This window comes from Neopelma chrysocephalum, unplaced genomic scaffold, assembly GCF_003984885.1.
Source record: "Neopelma chrysocephalum unplaced genomic scaffold, ASM398488v2 Primary Assembly neopelma1_82, whole genome shotgun sequence".
Taxonomy (NCBI): domain Eukaryota; kingdom Metazoa; phylum Chordata; class Aves; order Passeriformes; family Pipridae; genus Neopelma; species Neopelma chrysocephalum.
The window spans coordinates 1,595,929-1,614,793 of record NW_020897744.1 but is presented as its reverse complement, the minus strand read 5'-3'; the positions used below and the strand labels follow the sequence as shown (position 1 = coordinate 1,614,793).

The 18,865-nt window shown below is 45.2% G+C and overlaps 1 protein-coding gene across 2 annotated transcripts in view; it reads right to left on the bottom strand.

Annotated features, from left to right (window-relative positions):
• Positions 1–18,865, bottom strand: part of SSH2 (slingshot protein phosphatase 2) — a 95,280-nt gene that overhangs the window by 53,745 nt on the left and 22,670 nt on the right. The window contains exons 1-2 of one of the 2 annotated variants that reach the window (XM_027690939.1): positions 16,262–16,282; positions 11,258–11,301 (exon numbers count right to left, since the gene is read on the bottom strand). In XM_027690939.1, the coding sequence (XP_027546740.1) occupies positions 11,258–11,301; positions 16,262–16,270 (53 nt within the window). In that variant the 5' untranslated portion in view covers positions 16,271–16,282. Of the gene's footprint in view, positions 1–11,257; positions 11,302–16,261; positions 16,283–18,865 lie in introns of those variants that run through there. The other variant, XM_027690937.1, reaches the window with a different exon arrangement.

The window sequence follows — 18,865 nt, the reverse complement described above, 5'->3', positions numbered from 1 at the left end:
GAAGCCTTGGAAGCAAGCTCAGTTTTCTGTTTCCCGTAGGAATGCAGGACATCCCAGCACAGAGGAACACGACACACCAGCCTTAAGTCATCTGCTATGGGTGGCACAAGCCCAGTAAGGAGGCACAAGTGAGCTGGCAAGGGAAGATGACAGTTTAAACACATGTACTTGTTAATGACATCTACTGAAGAGCAAGAAAATACCAAGGCATCACTGCAGAGCTGCCCCTGTGATCAGGCAGCAGAGCTGGCAGCCCAAAAGCTTCATCAGCTTTATTTCCAATTATTAACTAAAACTATCAGAGAAGCAGAGAGGGGTTGAAAAAAGCGACACAGTGTGATGGCAACTGTTTTGGGTCTAAGACTTGGCAGAAGCAGGACAGACACTTGTCTGAAAGGTCTTGACGATCCCCACTTCAGGGACTCACAGGAAAAGGACAAAGCAGTGGAACTGGTGATTCTGCAAGTTTTGCTAAGATATGGTTTGGTTGCATTAATTTAAGCAGCAGCATCTTCTATAGCCAAGAGCGCAGCTCTGGTAATGGTGCCTCACAGCTGTAAAGAAAACGCAGTGCCAGCTCGCTGCAGTGCCAAAAAAAATCATTTTGTTAGGCAGAAATGAAGTCAGTTGCAAGAAGCAATGGAAAAATCGGGACATTAGAGAAATGGAGGGTAACTCAGTTCTTCCAGAGGTCAAGAGACTGGCAAGAACCTCATATTCAGTAGTAACACATACCACACATTCACAGACTGAAAAACAAGCCCAGAACCTCTATTCTATTCTAATTAATAACTTAAGGGCTTTATTCAAGCATTGTAGAAGACTAAATGTACTTAGATACTGTCCAGACACGTCAGATTTCTTACACGCAACATTACAAGGCAAGCCCTTAAAAACTGCTGAAAACAAGTGCAGTGATTAACTACAAGCAGCTACTCATAACATATGGATAATAGATTTGTAAATGAATTAGTCCTGGATTAATACAATCACACACTGCATGCCCATATGCCAGGAAACCACATGATAGAAATATCACCAGCTTTTTTCTTTATGAACCCTTGGAAATCAGAAGAAGGAAATCCTCAAAGAAATTCATATATAGAAATCTGCACTTATAAAAGGTATTTGAACCTGGTTTTATTGCCATAAAGATTGAAAAACCAGCCTGAAACTGGCACTGCCTTCAGGTTATGTTAGTGAGATTAACATTTCAGTTCCCACTGCCCATCTGTGTAGAATCACAGATTCATTAAGGCTGGAAAACAACTCCAACCTTTGACCGATCACCACCTTGTCAACTAGACCACGGCACTAAGTGTCACGTCCAGTCGTTTATTGAACACCTCCAGGGAGGTGTTCATCATATCCACCATTCCACCACACCCCTGGGCAGCGTGTTCCAATGCCTGACAACCCCTTCTGAGAAGAAATGCTTCCTGATGTCCAACCTGAGTCTTCCCTGGCACAGCTTGAGACCATTTCCTCTGGTCCTGTTGCTGTTTGCCTGAGATAAGAGGATAACCCCTACCTTGCTCCAATCTCCTTTCAGGCAGTTGTAGTGAGCAAGAAGGTCTCCCCTGCGTCTCCTTTTCTCCAGATTAAACACCTCCAGCTCCCTCAATCACTCCTCACATAACTTACTCTCTAGACCCTTCCCCACCTTTGTTGCCCTTGTCTGGACATGCTCCAGCACCTCAAAGCCTGTGTTATTTTCGTGTTTTGCTTTTTAAAATCAGACTTAAGGAACAACGCTATTTCTTTGTCAAAGCTGCATTTTACATTTAGACGTGAGCAAAAATACTGACCCAAAAATTTGATCTCCGAGCACACAGGAGCAAGGAGCAGGCAGAATGAAGGGGCTTTGAGGGGATGAACAAGATGGGAATTGAAGGCAGCAGGTCACAAGACAGACAAGAAACTGCTCCTTGCTGGAAGCAGGTGCACTCTGCTGGGACAAATACATGAAGAATTTAAAGTGCACGAAATTGCAGCGATGACAGGTAGCAGCCTAAATCACCGCGGTGCCGCAACAGAGCATGTGAGCAGAGCCATTAATCACTGCATGACAAGTTGTAAATACGCCTGTCTGGGGTCTCAAGTGCTTCCCAGCCCAGTGCACGAAATTACACTTTGCTGCAGGGAAAAGGGCACTGCCTGGCCGAGCTCTGTCGGCGTTTCACACTCCCCAGGAGGTCACAGGATCAGCAGGGCCCTGCGGAGCAAGTGGCAAACACACAGCACAGGACTCACAAGGCTTGTGGGGCAGCAGGATTCCATTTAACCTTTGAACACCACACACTAATAAACTACAGCTACATACAGCACGTGAGACACACTGTAAAAACACCCATCCCCAAACCTTTGTAACACTAACAGCTACTCCAGCAGCTAGAACCAGTTATGGAAGCAGTATGGAAAAAAACTACATTGAAGAGTGGATGTCTGAACAGGCACTTCAGGAGGAGGGAGCAGAGGAAAAGCCACCCGAGCTGCCTCTGGAGAGAAGTTTAAGGGAGTGGAAGGAGAACATATACACAAACCTCTCCTATTGACTTGTAGTGTTTGGTCTGGCAGACTCCAAGGCTGACAATATATTGTTTATTCATATAATCATCATCTCCCCTGGTGTCTGCATCCCAAAGCTACAGAGTCGCAGCAGCTTGCACCGGCAAGTTCAGCTACTCCACTTCTCATGAGCATCCCAGCACATTTTGATCTTGCAGTGATGTAACAGAGTGTTCTGTCTTGCTAATGCTTGCTAATGGCATTCTCCTCGTAAAGCCCAGGCCTCAGTCCACAGGTCACAAGGAAGGGCTCTGGTCAGGTTTGGCACTGGCATGCACAGATTTGACACTTGCAGGAGGCACGCTCACAGATGGACACCCAGTCCTGTCAGTGCACATAGTCCACATGCAAAGAGGGCATTAATCAAGCTTCTGTTTCCATCCAAGATCAACAGCTTAAGGCTGAATTGCTGCTTCTTGTCAGACCACACAAAGGTGTGGGTGTCACCGTGTTCCACCCACTCCTATCCCACAGGGGCTTGCTGAGTGTCTGCTCACATGTTAAGATGATTAAATCTGGAGCATGATTGTCTTATTAGGCATGTTCAATTCTTAGTCTACACTGGGGCCTGGTGACCTCTTTTCATTTCAGAGTATGTCTACCAGCAAGACTTTCTCTGGTCCTGTCAGTTCTCTCCTTTTGAAGAGCTCTAATGAACACAATATACTGTCCTTAGTGTCTCTAAAAACTTATTCCAGTGGATATGAAAGGTTGGGCTTTATTTTAAATCTGTTTTGACTGAAGTCCAGGTACTCTCTGCAAAAGCAAGGAATGTTCTTCTCTTCTTCCAACTGTGGGAGGTACTACAGTAGTAACATTTGTCATGTTCAAGGTAAAAGGGACAGTGGGCGGCTGTCAGACGTAGGAATTTTGCCCTCAATCATTTGCATCACTGTCACAGATAAGGCAATGCAAAACCCAGACCCGTGTTTTCAGGGGATTGTGAAAAAAACTTGTGAAGCTGCTGCAAAAGGCAAACAAACCTCCTCCTCGCCCCCAGCACATCCTCTTCCCACCGAGAGAGGTGCTACGGCCGTGCCTGCTCAGCCACCTTTACTGCACATATGGAAAGTTTGTTCTTTACTGTTCAGCAGCTGTTTCCGGCCACGTTTGTGAAAAGTTACAGAATTTTGAAAACAGCCCATCTCTGCCCGCAGCCGAGCACTGGAGTCCCGCACAGGCACCGCCGGGGAGCAGAGGTAGCAAGTTCATTTCCGTGTGCAGAGGTGGGGCCAAGGGCTTTGTTTTCCTCACCGGAGCTACACTCAAGCTTTGCCCACAAAGGGGGAAAAAGAAGGTCCTAAGGGGTAGCTTTGAAAAATCTGGTGCCACACTGAGCTGCTTGAGGGTCAAACGACCTGATGCCGCTGCTTTTCTGGTGGGAGGTTAATTCATCCTTTTGCTCTGAGGACACGTGGCTTTCAGCAATGAAGACTCATCCACAGATGAGTCTGAGTGGATTAAGGTCCAAACAGATGATTGATCTGGCCAGAGCCTTAAATTAGTGCAGCAAACCTGTAAATAGGTAGAGACCAATGGGCTGAGAGCAACATCTCCTGTGCTCCTCTCCTGCTGCTGCCTCCCTGCCTCGGAGGGAAATCTGTCAAAAGTCTTCTGGATGATTTTAGCATGGGAGACAAAGCCTTCTGTACTGTGCAGTCTAATTTATCAGGACAACATGAAGCCATTTCAGTAGCAGCGATCATAAACAAGCCAATGCATGCAGGGCACAGCGAGATTGAGTACAGTACAGAAACAAAGCTTTCCCAGTGATTAAGAGACATACCACCCACCAAGGCAGGGCTTACATCCACCAGCTGTATTGCACAGAGCCAGGGAAACTTAACCAAGTAATTATAAAGGAGCCCATATCTTGTTAAAACAAATGAAAAAAAAAAAAGGCAGGGGGAGGCAGGAACAGGGAAAGCACGCAAAACTGTACTCGAATCCTGAAGAACCAGTCAGAACAGGAAGCCACATTCTAAATTTGGTTATTTAAGCTGTCAAAGAGTATTTCTGTTTCCAGTTCCTGAGCAAAGAAATCAGACAAGTACAGGGGTAGGGTGATAAGCATCACTGAAAGAACAAACCCCTGCTTTTAAAGCCCGTTTGGTCAGCTGCCCATCAGGATCGATGATTAGGCTGCTAAGTTGAGAATTCAACACCTATTTTGCAATATTATCACTTCATTAAACCCTTCCCTCACCAACCCCACATCCAATCATTGTATAGTTTACTTATCAATGAATCTTAGAGGGTCTGACACAAAGAGGTCAATGCTCAATTACACCACTTTTACAGAGCCCGAAGCAAAGACAACTGAAGAAACCTGAGCGGTGCCACCAGGGGCAGGGAAAGGGACACAAGCAGCAACCTCTGGTCTCAACAAGCAACACCAATGTTGGACAGGGGTAACATGGTGAGACACATCTTTTGCTGAAACACCTTGTGCCACAGCCACCTTCTCCTGCTTTCTGGAGAGCTGCCTTCCACGAGCATTCAACCAACTCCAGAGGAGCTTTAAGAAACCAGCTCTTCAGATGAAAAAAACTACAGTGCAAACTCCCTGCAATCATCTTGCTACTAAAAAAGTTAATCCAGACCCTTGCAAACTGCTACAGCACTGCTCTAAGTCCAGCATGAAGGAAACGTGCCTGAAGGACGTCTGAAATCATAGAATAGGTATTATTTCAGTGACCTATGGAAAAGAACACCCCCCTAATTTTATAAAGGAATGTTTCTGATGCAAAGATACCAAAGAGCTGAACAGCAATGAGCCCAGAAACCCTGGCTCAGGTTATCAAAATAACATTTAAGTGTTTGAAATCCATGAAACACTGAAACTCTGAAGATTCCTGTTTAACTTTGAAATTTTGTGAAGGTGCCCTACCAGGAAAGATCAGGAAAGGGAATTTTGGAGTTTCCCTTTTTATTTGCAACGGGAATCTTAAGATCCCTCTAGGGTAGAGCACCTGGTTCATGCTCAGCAGGAGACACAAGCATGTATGGAATCCTTATGGCACCTCCTGGTCAGCCCCTCCTTTGTTAACCTTGGAAGAAGGAGCACAAGTGCAGGGGAACAGCTGTTCTGAACTTTCTCTGTGCCAACCAGACCCTTTTGGTAGCAGAAGGATCAGACCCACCTTCACTTCTTTTACTTCCCAATTTTTCTTTGCCTTGTTCCTCATTCTCCTCCGTTCATGCACTTAGAACGACAAATTAAAATAAAACTTTTCATAAGCATTCCCGTTTGGAGCGAGTCCCTCTGTTTATCTGGTAATTTGGTAACTCAACAATACAAGTCTGCTTGATCCTTCAGCCTGAAGATCACACCTGAAGTCATCTCACACATTATTGTGATCCACAGGTATGTAATCGGACTGGACTGAACCTGTTGCAAGCACAGTTGCACAGACCTTGCAGGGAACTAGCCCTGCAGATACCTGTTACTAATCCAATAAACCCAAATTTTACTGCCAGTTCTATAGCTTTGCTCACAAGTGTGATGATAAAAGAGCTGGTATTCAAAAACGAAGGCCACAGACCCGCTGTAATAATCGTGCTGTGTGGCCCACAGAACTTTTTCTGGTGGTCAGCAGAGCTGGCAGATTACCAGAACCGTTCTTTATCTCGGTATTACACTCTCCCCAAGCAGCTGTAGTAAATGCCACAGAGAGGCTGAGCTGTCACTGAAAGGAAAGACAGAAAGATGGATTCAGGAAACACATTCTAAAGATAAGGTTCATACTACAGGAGCTTAGTAATCTCCGGGATGGATAAACACACTCTTTCCTGTACACTGTACACAGTCCCCTCTTACTCAAGATCTGGAGTTATCAAGCTGTCTTGCACACCCATTAGAAGACTCAGCTACTGTTCAAGTACCAACAGAGTAAACGTTTGGCAGCTGCAGCAGCAAGCAAAGGCAGCACAAGGAAGGTTTAGTTGCCAGAACTCACAGCGCATGGTTTTGGGAAGTGCCTCTTGTAACACCAGATAGGCTTTAAGGACAACCAGGAGCGTCAGGAGCACCAAATGGTGATGATACACATCTCCAAAAGTCACAGCAGTCACAGGGTGCTGCAGTTCCACAGGTCTCAGGGTGGAGTGTAAATGAGCCTTCTGAAGTGCAGTCAATTCGGTATCACAGAATCACCCCCCTCTTCCTCATGGGGACTCACACACATCTTACACCAGGTCTCAGTTTAAAAATCCAACAGGTCGGCTTAGAATTTATTGAGCTGTTGCCCTGTACAAGGAAACACATGCACCCATTCCACTCACTATCTGAAAACCCATTTTTATGCTGTTATAAACTATAAGCTCCTGCATCAGACTGTGGTCTTCCGCTCCTGCAACAAAGATATTTACTCACAGCTTGAGACCTTGAGGCATCTTGGCACATCCCACTGTTATCATGGCAATAATCTGATTTGCTTTCCTTCCCAGTTCACTCCTGGAAGGAACTCTTTTGACTAAAAAAAACAAACCAGAAGGTAAGCATACTTGGGCTGCAAAAGGTGTGGTTTTCTTTTTAAATTGTATTTTAACACCACGCTCTTGCCCCCACTTAAAGAGGGGAGGACAAGCACTTTTTGAGATTATTTTCAGTTAACAAGCCCCAGATTTCAAGCAGGACCTAATTGCTTTCTGTGGCACCTGAAGGGAACGACAGGCTCTTCACCTTTACCTGAGCAAATGGACTTTAGTCCAATCCAGTGCCAGGCCACAAAAGCTCAAAGAATCCCTCTGAAGTCCCCAGCAGCCTCACTAGGCAGTACAGCTCACCCAGTTTTATATGCAGCAGTTACTGAGCAGCCTCAATGCCACATTTCAGCAACCAGAGCGGTTTCAAGGCACACAGAAGTGGTAAAATCGTGATGATGTGGAAAACAGAGGCACCATTTAAAACATAAACTGGCAGATCCTGACAGCAAATCCAACAGAGGCTGCAGCATCACTGCTGCCCCGGGCCCGGAGATGTCGTTTGTCAGCAAAACAAAGATGCTGAATCCTTAAAACCTTGGCACAGAGCACACAAAACCTGAATGTCAATACCTCGGTGGGTGTAAACACAACTCACAGCTCAATACATGTGCATTTTAGGTAAATTTTAACAACACTGGGATGCTGCAAAGAGACTGTAACACAGATGCTCCATTAAGAGTGTATTCAGCCTGGCAGCAGCATGTCTGGGGACAGGAGAGATGTGCAAGCCAGGCAGCTCTACAGCCTCCAGACAGCCTAATAAAAATGTCAGAAGATAGCTATGAAGGTAATAAATGTAATAAATAGATTGTTGAGGACATCTGCTTATGCAGCACTCTGTCTTAGTCCCGTTAGCCAGGAGTTAGACACCCAACAAGGACTGGCTTGATCAGGGACTCCAGAGCAAGAACTTGGATCCGTGTCAGGGCTTTGGGGATCTCACCCATAAACTGCAGGAATAGTCACAGCTACAGCCAGGCACGGAGACCCTCCTGGGCTTCCCCCAGAGCTGGGCCTGAATAAAAAAATATTCCAGCAGCCAAGCTGGTTTTTACCTGTTTGTTCAGCTTCAGGTATTTGCTGCATTAATTTGCTGGGATTTTTATTAGCAGATAGAAATCTTTGTAGAAATTAGGTCCATGTTCACTATACCCAAGTACTTTCCTCATTAGGAAAGCAAACCATCCCTCTTTGCATCAACACAAAAGAGTTTGCCAGGAAATGCCATTTCAAGCATCTTCCAAGGACGATTGCAGAGCACACTTTCAGAACCCTCTTCTGCACTCTGATAGCACTTTCCATCTTTTGAAGAAAAGCTTTAAGCAGATTCTGCTGATTCCCAAAGCAGAAAGCTCCTCACTCCATAATGGTGCTGGCAAGTGCAGACTTGTCAGGTCATTTGACTGCTCTGTAGAGCAGGTTTAAGTTCAAACAACATTTTCACACAGTCCTCCCTAGTCTGCAAGACCCAAGTCCATGCAATCACAGGCCTCTGTGGTGTTAGATCTTAAACAGCTCCAGCAGGTCAGCAACTAGACAGATCATTTCATTTAGGTATGATGATGTTGATGTACTTCCTACAAGTTTAAGCTCCTGTTTGGAATTCATTTCTCTGCCTCTCTGGAGGACATTTTAGTCTGCTGCTCTTTGGAGCCTCAGCTCAACAAGCACTGGTCACTCCTACTGTCCTGCTGCCAGGCTTTTCCATGTGTTCCTCTTCACCTCAAAATATATCCCATATCTCATCAGGAAGAAAAGATATACAGCAGAAAACTAACACCAGAAGCTATCTAGAAATTGCTAACCACGGGACTAGTGGAACATTTCTTTTGAAACAGCAATCCCTAGACTCTGCAGAGATGCGGGGACTCAGGAATGGAAATGAAGGCTCTGTGCTTCGGTCTCCAGCCGACTCCCTTGCAAGCATTAACACCTCTGTGCACCAACATCCTACTGAGAAGTTATTTTATTAACCCAAATACACTTTCAGCACTACCACAGCAGTATTCCTGCAGTCAGTGTCCAGTTAACAGGGTGAGTCTGGACGTGCCTGATGCCGACCTGCTACGCTGAGGCAGCGTGTGAGCACATTTTACGGGACTGCAGGAGACTAAAGGTCTCCTGTCAGAAGGGTTTTACGAATAGCAAAGATCCCACCCCAAACACTGACCACTGACTGTAGCTGCAGCCAGGTCACCTGAATGAAGCCTCAGGAGAACTTCACCAGCCCGGCCTTGCCCAGGCAGGCAGTGAGGAATGTCAGGCTGCTGCAGAGCTCTGCCTTGGAAACACTGCAGCACCTTTCCTTTAAAGCCCATCTCACTCCATTGCCTTTTTACTGTCTGGATTTTTAATAGCTTCTACTTGCTATGTTCCTGGGGATTAGATATACTCAAGAGCTGTTTATAGGCATCTGCTGCTCCTCCACAGCAGGACTCCAGGTTCACTGCTTACCCCGTTTGACTCTATTATTTTTATCCTACTGTAATCAAACACATTTAACACCCACCCCCTTGTTTTGCCCAAGAAGGAGCTTGGTTTCAGTGAGCTTTCTGACCCCAGTAACAGAAGTCAGGGAGTTCAGATCACCACATCAACAGCAGGTTGTCATTTCCTACCGCAGGAAGTTATTTCAAATATATTAAAAAAAAAAAAAAAAGCTCTTTTCAGACCTAACCTACAATTGTTGCTAAGTGCCCACAACAATTAAATAGCTCCCATCCCTTCCAATACATTATGTATACTGAGATCAAGTCATGAGTTGATCTTGTGACTGCTGGAAGGCCAAGAGTGAAATGAAAAATCGGAGTTTAGCCGAGTTCAATTTGAGCCTTCGGGAATTGCGCTTTCCAGCTTTCCTCTCAGTCATGAAAGCTGTAAAATGAAGAAACACCAATTCTTAAATCATCGTTTAAGGGTATAAGACTGAAGTAAACAGAGCAGTCACCTTCCCTGAGCCACACAATCACAGAACTACAGTGAAATCATGGGAATGTGCAATCAGGACAGCTTTTTCTTTTGCAGATTCATCCAAGTTGGCCCCAGATCCAAAGCCCAAATCTTGTTTAAGTATTTTAAATGCTAGATATTATGGCTTCTGTTACTACCAACTCACACAAACAACATTAAGCAAAGAAATGTAACAGCCAGAGAGCTCATAAAGGGAAAACCATTTCACCTTCACTTCCCCTTTACTCCCTCTGGAGGGAATCTTAAGCCTTTCATAAAATCTGACTGCAACATTTTAAGCCAAGAAAGTGCTCCTGCCATTGGAGAAGTCACCTGATACATACAATTTTTACTTTTATTAAGTTTAGCTGAAATAATTCTTTTGAAGGCTTAGAGGAAAGGAGACAAAGCTTACAAGACTCCAAAAAATCTTACCCTTCAGACTATAACTACATTATAAAAATCAGCATTAATACTTGTCACCGTTCAATCAGCTGAGTTGGTTTTTCCTGAAGCAACTGAAATCAGTGTTTACAAAAGGTGAACATCTCCCTGCAAAACAACCCCATTTAAAAATAAATCCCTGCAAATTCTCAATGTTGTCCTAACTTTGGAGCAGATGTTGGACTACCTGCATCAGTAGCAAATATCCACACACCCGCTGAACGTGCTATTTAATCAGCAGGTGCCCATGTGGCACAGGATCCCCCTTGATGGCAACAGGGACTTTTTAACCAGAGAACAAGAGTTCGTTAGTGTGGTTATGCCTTTCAGAATATTCTGATGATGGACCAAATCCTGAGAAACAACAAAGGACACTGGAGGGAGCTAAGGAACACCACAACCAGGACAGAAGCAAAGTCTCCCCATGCACAGAGAAGTGGAGTATCACTGTTCTATTCAGAGCGTGTCTGCAGGCAAACACCCCTTTGCTGGATGGAAACAATAATCTGGAGAATATGTTCAATGACATCTTTGCAAGCTGTTCTGTATATATAAATATATATTTAGTGTGTAATCTGACTTCTTCCGTTTCCTGCTGCAGCAGCCTCCTCACTGGGAGCATCATTCAGGCCACAGCCAAATCTGATTTTCAGTAAAGTTCACACAGGACAGTTGTGCAACATCAACATCAGGCAGAAAACGATGGGTGTTTGCAGAACATGCCAGAAAACCACAAAACCCCCCGTGGAACATTTCACACAGGGAGGGATCCTCGAGGACTCTCGTGAGCCTCAAGTGACACTCTTACCTTCTGGGCTGGGACCGGCATTCTTCTTCCCCACTGTCTGCCTCCTGCACACACAAGGAGAGGAGAAAATCATTAATATGCTTTAATATATGCAGGATGCATTTCACTGGTTTGATTGTATAAGGCAAGGGAAACTCTCCCTGCCTCTGCATGCAGCTGTCACTAGAGAAGAACTCACTTTCAGCTCAGCTGTCACTTCATGTTCTCTCAAAACCCTCTAAAAAGTCAACGCTACAGGAATTTTTGCCCCTGCAGGATTTTGCCTGTTTTTGCACGGACTTCCAGTGACCCCTGCCAAACAAGGCAAGCCAAGAGCCAAACACATAGTTCACTTCTGGGCAAAAACTCTGGGTTTTTTATTACCTTTATGGAGATCATATTAATTCATAGTCCAGTGTCAGCAATCAAGTGTAAAAATCCACAAAACCAGCAAGTAATAAACCTGACAAATAGGACTGGGTGAGCACAGATAGACTAGAAAGGTGAAATTTGACACATTATGCTGCTTTAGATGAGAAATTAATATGCATAATCTCTAATGTGCTGTGGAATTTTACTAGGCCTACCTACTACAGCCCAAAGCAATACCTCAGCAGAGAGATCTCAGCAATTAATTCTGCTTCACAGCACATTTACATATGCACTGCCAGGCACAGGAGATGGGGTACAGGATCAATTTTATTAGTGAGAATTTACTATGTACGTGCAGGTCTGCAGAACAAAACCATTTTAAAACACACCAAGGGTTCAGTCAGGGCAGGGGCATCCCATGGAAACCAGAGTTCAGCACAAGGGGACACAGGAAGCAAAGAGAGAATTTTGCTCCTGGTTGCTCTGGGCTTCCCTCCCGCAGGTCTCCTCTCCAGTGGAGTGATCAGCTTTTCAATCCACAAACCAGCAAGCAGGTGGTTGCAAGAGACCTGTGTCACAACGATGGTGTTTGACACAAGGATGGAGCTGGATTTACACCGACACGGTGACAGTGCTCTCTCCTCCCCAGAACTGCCCCTGCAGACTCCTCTGCAGTAGGCTCTGATAACCTTCGCCAATGAACAACCCCAGGGGAGACTCTACAGCTCTTTTGAGAAGGGAAACTATCCTTTTCTTCCTCTTCAGTTTGCTTCAGGACAGCGGTTTGGAAGATGCTCCACCATGCATACACTGCTTTCTGTTTTATGTACCATGGCACACAGACAGAAACTAAGGAAAGGAGTGTAAGGGATCTCATGGACTAGGGGAAGGCTGTGGAATGAGATAAATGTCAATTCCAACTGCAGTCAGTGGAAAAAGGAAATGAGGAACTGCATGTCCCTCGGGCCAGTGTTTCAGCCCCACCAAAGAGGACATGTACCTACCTGCTGCCCAGGGCAGGAAGGGAAGCACCAGGAGAGGGAGAGATTCTGGAATAGACACATTCAAAAAAACCTACAGAAACTAACACATAGAAGTGTCAAGCTCAAAAAGGGGAGGAGTGGAAAAGTTCAGTTTCTGTAAGATAACAGTATCAACAGGTGCTTTTTTCCTGAGAATCTTTTGAACTACATTTTTTGTGCTTCCTGGAGACAAAGATCCCATTCAGTTCACTTTTTAATACAGTTAAATGCAGATGCTCCTGCTGGATGTTCTGTTTCACTCTTACTTAAATGATCTGGGTCTATGAGATATAAGAATGACTAGAAAATACTGCTTGCTACTGGTCTTCTAAGAACGGAACTAGAGCCCCACTGCACCATGAAGCTGTTCACTTGGAGCCACCTGCAACCACAAATTCAAGCTAAAACCTGCAGACCATCTACAACAAGCAAGAGCTGGCAGGAATACCTTCTACTCATCATACCTTAGCATTAGCTCAGCCACTCGATAAGGGAGGCAGCATTCCTGACCCCTTCGAGGTGAAAACACCAATGAACTCCACAGTCAACAGAGAAGGACCTGTCACATCATTCACAAGGCTGCAGATGAAGAGCAGCCACCAGAGCAGCAGCAGCTCCTTCAGAGCAGGGAGCCAAGCCCTTGCTCCTGAGATGAAGCACCAGCATTCACTGGCAGGACACTCCAGGACACTCTCTGGGATCCAGACCCAAGGCTGGCCTCGCTGAAGAAGAATCCCATGGCGTGGAGTCACTTCCCATTATTCCAGCTTTTGCAATAATCACACTGGCTCAGGACCTCTCTGGGCCAGACTGTTTGCTGTCCACAGCTCCAGACACTGGACAGCTGTTCTGGCCACCCGTGCTCCCCACACAGCCAAACTCTCCACGCATTTCATCTGTGTTGCTTAACTGACACCCAGGGACAGCAGATATTCAATGGATCATGCTGCTCATTCTCCCTTTTGGCCTATTTTGGCCTGACAGATGGTAACAGCAGCGTTTTAGAAGTAAGACATCAAGTACTTCCAAGCAGTTCGATAGTGGTAAATTATCTTGCATGCATGGAGGCACTAAGTACCTGCATTTCTAGAGCAAGCAAACAAAGTCTACTTCAGTCCCAAATACTTCTCATACCTCCTTGCCTTGCTCCTCTTCTCTTAAATTTGTAATCCTAATTACTGGCATTTCCCAGGAGAGTGTATATTAATTTCTCGCCCCCGTTATGGGAAGTGCAGGCAAGGCTGCCAGAGCACAAGCTCCAACTGAGTTCCTTGTGGGCTGACAACAAGTTGACTTGTGGGAGCAAGAGGAAGAGGTCAGGGGAGGGAAAGAGGTTAGCTAAAGACATGATGGGGTTTGTGAATAAGCCAAAGCAGATCAAAAGTGTGTATTTGACTAGAGAACAAGTTCCTCAAACCCACAGTAAAGCAAAACAACTGAAAGAGCACTTGAAATCTCTACTGTGCTGCTCAGGAACCCAAGCTATGAAAACATTTTTAGTATTGTAATGAATGGCCATTTCCACATGCCAAGAAAAATCCTGGTCACAGCAACTGGCAAGCCATGGTATGCCATAGCCAAAAGTCCCACAAATGAGAGAAGATCCTGAAATATGCAGATCATTATCTTAGCTCCTCTCAAAATTCAGCCCTCAAGAGCTCAGTGTGGAGGAGGCCAGACATGGCCCAATTAGTCACCATCTGTCTCTGCTGAAGCTCTTACATCTCACGTCTCTTTGATATCAGACATAAATGTAGCAGATTTGTGAGGAGCACATTTACTCAGAATATAGCTGACTGTCTACAAAAACAGAACTGCAGACAAGTGACAGTACCTGGGATGCTGTCTGGAGCAAAACTAACCTTCAGCAACCTCCTTCTCTTCTCCTCAGCAACTCTGACCAGCTGCAGCCCACTCCTTCCCTGTGCCTCATGATTTGATCTGGACTTATAGAGTGGTCAGATTCAGGTTTCTGAATCATCCTCAGCCCATCAACTGCCTCCTCTGCAAATGCATCCATGAGAATATGGACAGAGAGTATGAAAGAAGATACGGCCAATGCTCCTATATTTCATATATCCCACCACCAGTCCATGCTGCCATTCCCATCCTACAACTCTCTGCGCTGTGCTCTGGTCACTATAAAATTCTGCAGCGACAAAACATCCCCCTGATCTGTGACTGGAGCCCAAACGGGCTGCAATGACTCGTCATCCCGCTAGAGGGGAGGGCAGGACAGGGATGTGTCCGCTCGGGTGCAGCACCAGGGAGGAAATTACTCCAATATAACAAGACCCCAGCACTGATATGACCCCTAAAACCAGCACCTTCATGTTTTCTTGCCATTTCCAGCGTATTTCCAAAGAGGAAGGAGTATTGCTGCCAGTGCGACAGTTCACCAGCCAAAAAGCACATAAAAACGCTCCTTTTTGAGGACATCTCTGAGAAGGAACATGCTTGGACATCATCCTTGGATACCAAACCCAGCCATTTGGAGGTGTGAACTGTGACACTGATCCACTCCAATCTTCACAGCTGCCACAGGTGGCGGCAGGAACCTTGGATCAGGCCCCACTCCCAGGTTCCCCGAGCTCCTGCAGCACCCATGCTGCGACCACAGCGACAGATTCAAGAGAGGGCAGCTTCCACAAATGCTTCTTGGAGATTCCTGATGCTGGATTGCTCCAGCCTCAAAGCAGCCTCCTCCACCAGCCTGCATGGAGGAGGAAGCTGAGCAGCACTGATGAGCTCCAGAGGGAGTCATGCCCTGCTTTCCTTGACCAGAAACAGAGGCCTCAGGGGAAATGGAAGGAATGAGTCGCATAGCTCTAAACTGGGCCACGATATTAAAAGCAGTTTAAAGTGAAAGATGAAAAATTCCATCTCTGCTCCTTTCAGGCCATGTAGGACAGAATATGCAAAACATTAATCCTGTTTGTGCTTTGATCCACTGCCAACTATCTGTCATCAAAAGGGCAAGGGAGAGGAGAGAAATTTTGGAGTGCTGTTCTCTTCTATACAATGGGAGTCACTCCATGTCACACAAACAATTCTGCTCTTATAAATCTCCTTTTTGCAGACTGATGTAATGATAAACAAGATTCAATCTCCATTCTTACGTACAGGGACTGGAACTGTCTGCCTGGAGTTAACATTAGGAACATCACAGCAAGTTCCTGTACTGTAAGATGTGATTATTAGCCTAAGTCATGCGCCTCACAATCACCACATTTCTGTTAACCAAGGAACATTTCACACAGACTACACCCTAAAAATACATCTTCCAAACCTTAAAAGAATTCCCATTTAATAACTGCTTGCTACGTGTGATTTTATGCCAACATACCTGACTGTACAGACAATGCCTGGGAAGTGTTTTTATCAGGAGTGAGTGGTCACAGCCATCAATATCAAGAGAGCACTGACAATTTAGACAGTTTTCACCACAAGTCAACACTTTGCTCGTAGCTGTGAACACTTCAGACATTACAGAACTTCTCTCCCCTTCTCCATTTTCTAAATTTTGACTTCTTATTCATGCAACAGAAGATTACTTAATATAGATCCCCCAAACCCACAGCAACACTCAGATGTAGCCATCAGAGAGGCTTTCCACTTATCGTGGCCAAACCTCCATCATGCAGGCAGCTCTAGACCCAGGCTCAAAGGAGGCACTACAAAGGAAAGGACTGTAATTAATGAGCAGTTTCTTAGTTCCCTGCCTGCTCTTTCCTTGGGTAGATCCCATCCAGTTGTTCAGACACACACCAAGTGCCTCTGAGCCGCACGTGACCTTTGCTGGGAAGAAGGCAGCTGCTTCAGTCAAATCAGAGGCTGTGCATGCAGGCACTGATCCAGCTGTTAAACCATGCAAATGCTCCTCTTCACACTGTCCACCAGTGTCCCAGTGTTCCTTTGTTTGGGCTACAGCCACACAGAGCCCTGCACACTGCTCCATACGGGAGCTCTCCTTGTGTGCCAGCAAGTATTAAGCAAGTCAGTACAAAAGCCACCCTCCCACAAGTATTTCCCAATGCATGGATAACCCAGTCTGGTCGAGTATTGCAGAGGGTGCCACTGCTGCAGCCACAGCCTCTCCTCTAATGCAGTACAAGGCACACAGAGATAAGAGCATCCACTGGACGATCAGATTCCTTAGGGCTCAGCTCAACTCCTGACAGACATGTGGTGGCAGTGGAGATGCCCTGGGGTATCCAACATCTGCACGGAACTGGCACTAGATGCCCGACTGAATGGAGGCTCCTGAAGTCCAAGGGACCAGGATCTGTGTGTGGACATCACACAGAACTGAAGTTCAGCGCCTTCCAAGATGAAATATTTGACAGATGCTGGTCCTATCAATGATCTCAAATCATCTACTGGAACAAAGCAAGACAAATGTTTGAGTCGGGTTGCCAAATATCTATTACACATTTCTGTGGCAGAGGGACTTCCCTGCAGAAGTCTGAGTTGTATCAATCTCTTAAATAAACTGTGTTAGCAAAAAGCCCACACATGCTGCATTTGCAGTATGGCTGGAGCGCCAGCAACAACACTGGCTGGGAAAGTGAAACAAGGGCTGACTCCAAAAGCTGGGTTGACAAAAGGTTCCCTTTCTTCCTGCAAAAAGCCCAAGATTCCATATAAATTCACCAGCTAGAACTTCTGGGGTTGGAGGGGAGATACAGAACCCTAACAGGTACCATTTCCAGTCTGACCATGTCTAGTAGCAGTTTGGTACTAAAAAGGGTGATTTGATCACAAAAATAATGGGCAGCCAGAGTTTGCAAGTTCCACAGCTGAAACATGGAGAAAAAAAACAACTCAAAATCTGCAGCAGTTTGTGAGAACCAATTTATTCAGTGTAATTTGGAAACCATCAACATGGTAGTGATGTGAAGATACTCATTGATAGAGGATAGGTCTCAGAGCTGAACTGAAAACCAGTTCACTGCAGAATCCTGCAGTCTCTTGAGATGGTTAACCTTAACCATTAATAAAAATTATGAAACTATTTAATGAAGTCACCTAGCATGCTCTAGAGAGCTAGCTCATTGCTACTTTCTGAAATACTTACATTTGCCATCAAACACATTTTAAAATAGAAGCTGCTACCAGGAAGCCTTTAAGTTTGACTTAAAAGTTCTTCAAAATGCCGAGCTGAGCAAAGGAGGCCACAAACGGGAAAGGGGAGAACTGTGCTGTGTTTTGCATAGTGCTTTTAGCTCTCCAAAGCTGTAGGGGTAAAGGGTAAACAAGCAGCTTTCTCCAGCCGTTTCTCTCTCACCCCTCGCTATTTGCATGGAATATTTTGAATGGGTGCTGTTTTCCGCCTCACATTTCTTCTGGGTTTGAGGTTCCACATAAGCAGCAGCTTTCTGCAGCCAAGTGTTCATTCAGAGGTTGGCATTCCTTCTGGATTGTTTTCTGTATCACTTTGCTATGCCAGTAATTGGTATATTTAGGTCAAAGACATTGTGCTCCTGCTCGGGAGAGAGAAAAAAACAAGTTCCTTATCAAAGCTTTCATCTTCCCGCTGAAGCGAAGGGATTTATGCAAACCTTGTTTAGAACAGGCCTCACTAAAAACTGCAGAACTAAAACTCAAACACTTGAAGACAAAAATTACAAGCCTCCAACTGGCACAACAAGAGTCAGGATGAGAAATATAGTGTGACACAGCCTGCTACACTACACCACAAGAACAGATTAAAAAGCAGATTACTGTCAACTGCATTTCTGCAGTGAAATCAGCCTGCCTGATGGGCAGTACAACAGCTTTTGCCTTAATCAGAGACGCACCCAACGGGAAAAACAAAGAATACAAACATTGTGCATACATATTCACATTAAATATTCCTACACCAAAGGTGTATTAATATAACTTCTCTCTAAAACTGTAGCAGCATATCACCCCTAGCCACTTACAGACACTAGGGAAAAGAAAAACCAGCAAAACTATTGTCTCCCTGAATAGACCTTTCCTCTGACTTTCAGCACTGCCTGAGTATGACAGAAAAGGCAGGTATTTACCATAATTATGATGCTTTGCTGGATTTAAAGCCTCTCAGAACCCTAAAGGTACCTGCCTAATCTCCTTTTAGGCAAAGTTAATGACACTCTCCACTGGAAATCTTAAAATCTAGGAGCATTTGTTTCCCTAGAACAATCACAAATGCTTATGGTGATGGGCCAAGTGTGAGAAAACTCACTCACTGTATAAACACAGGCAGTGG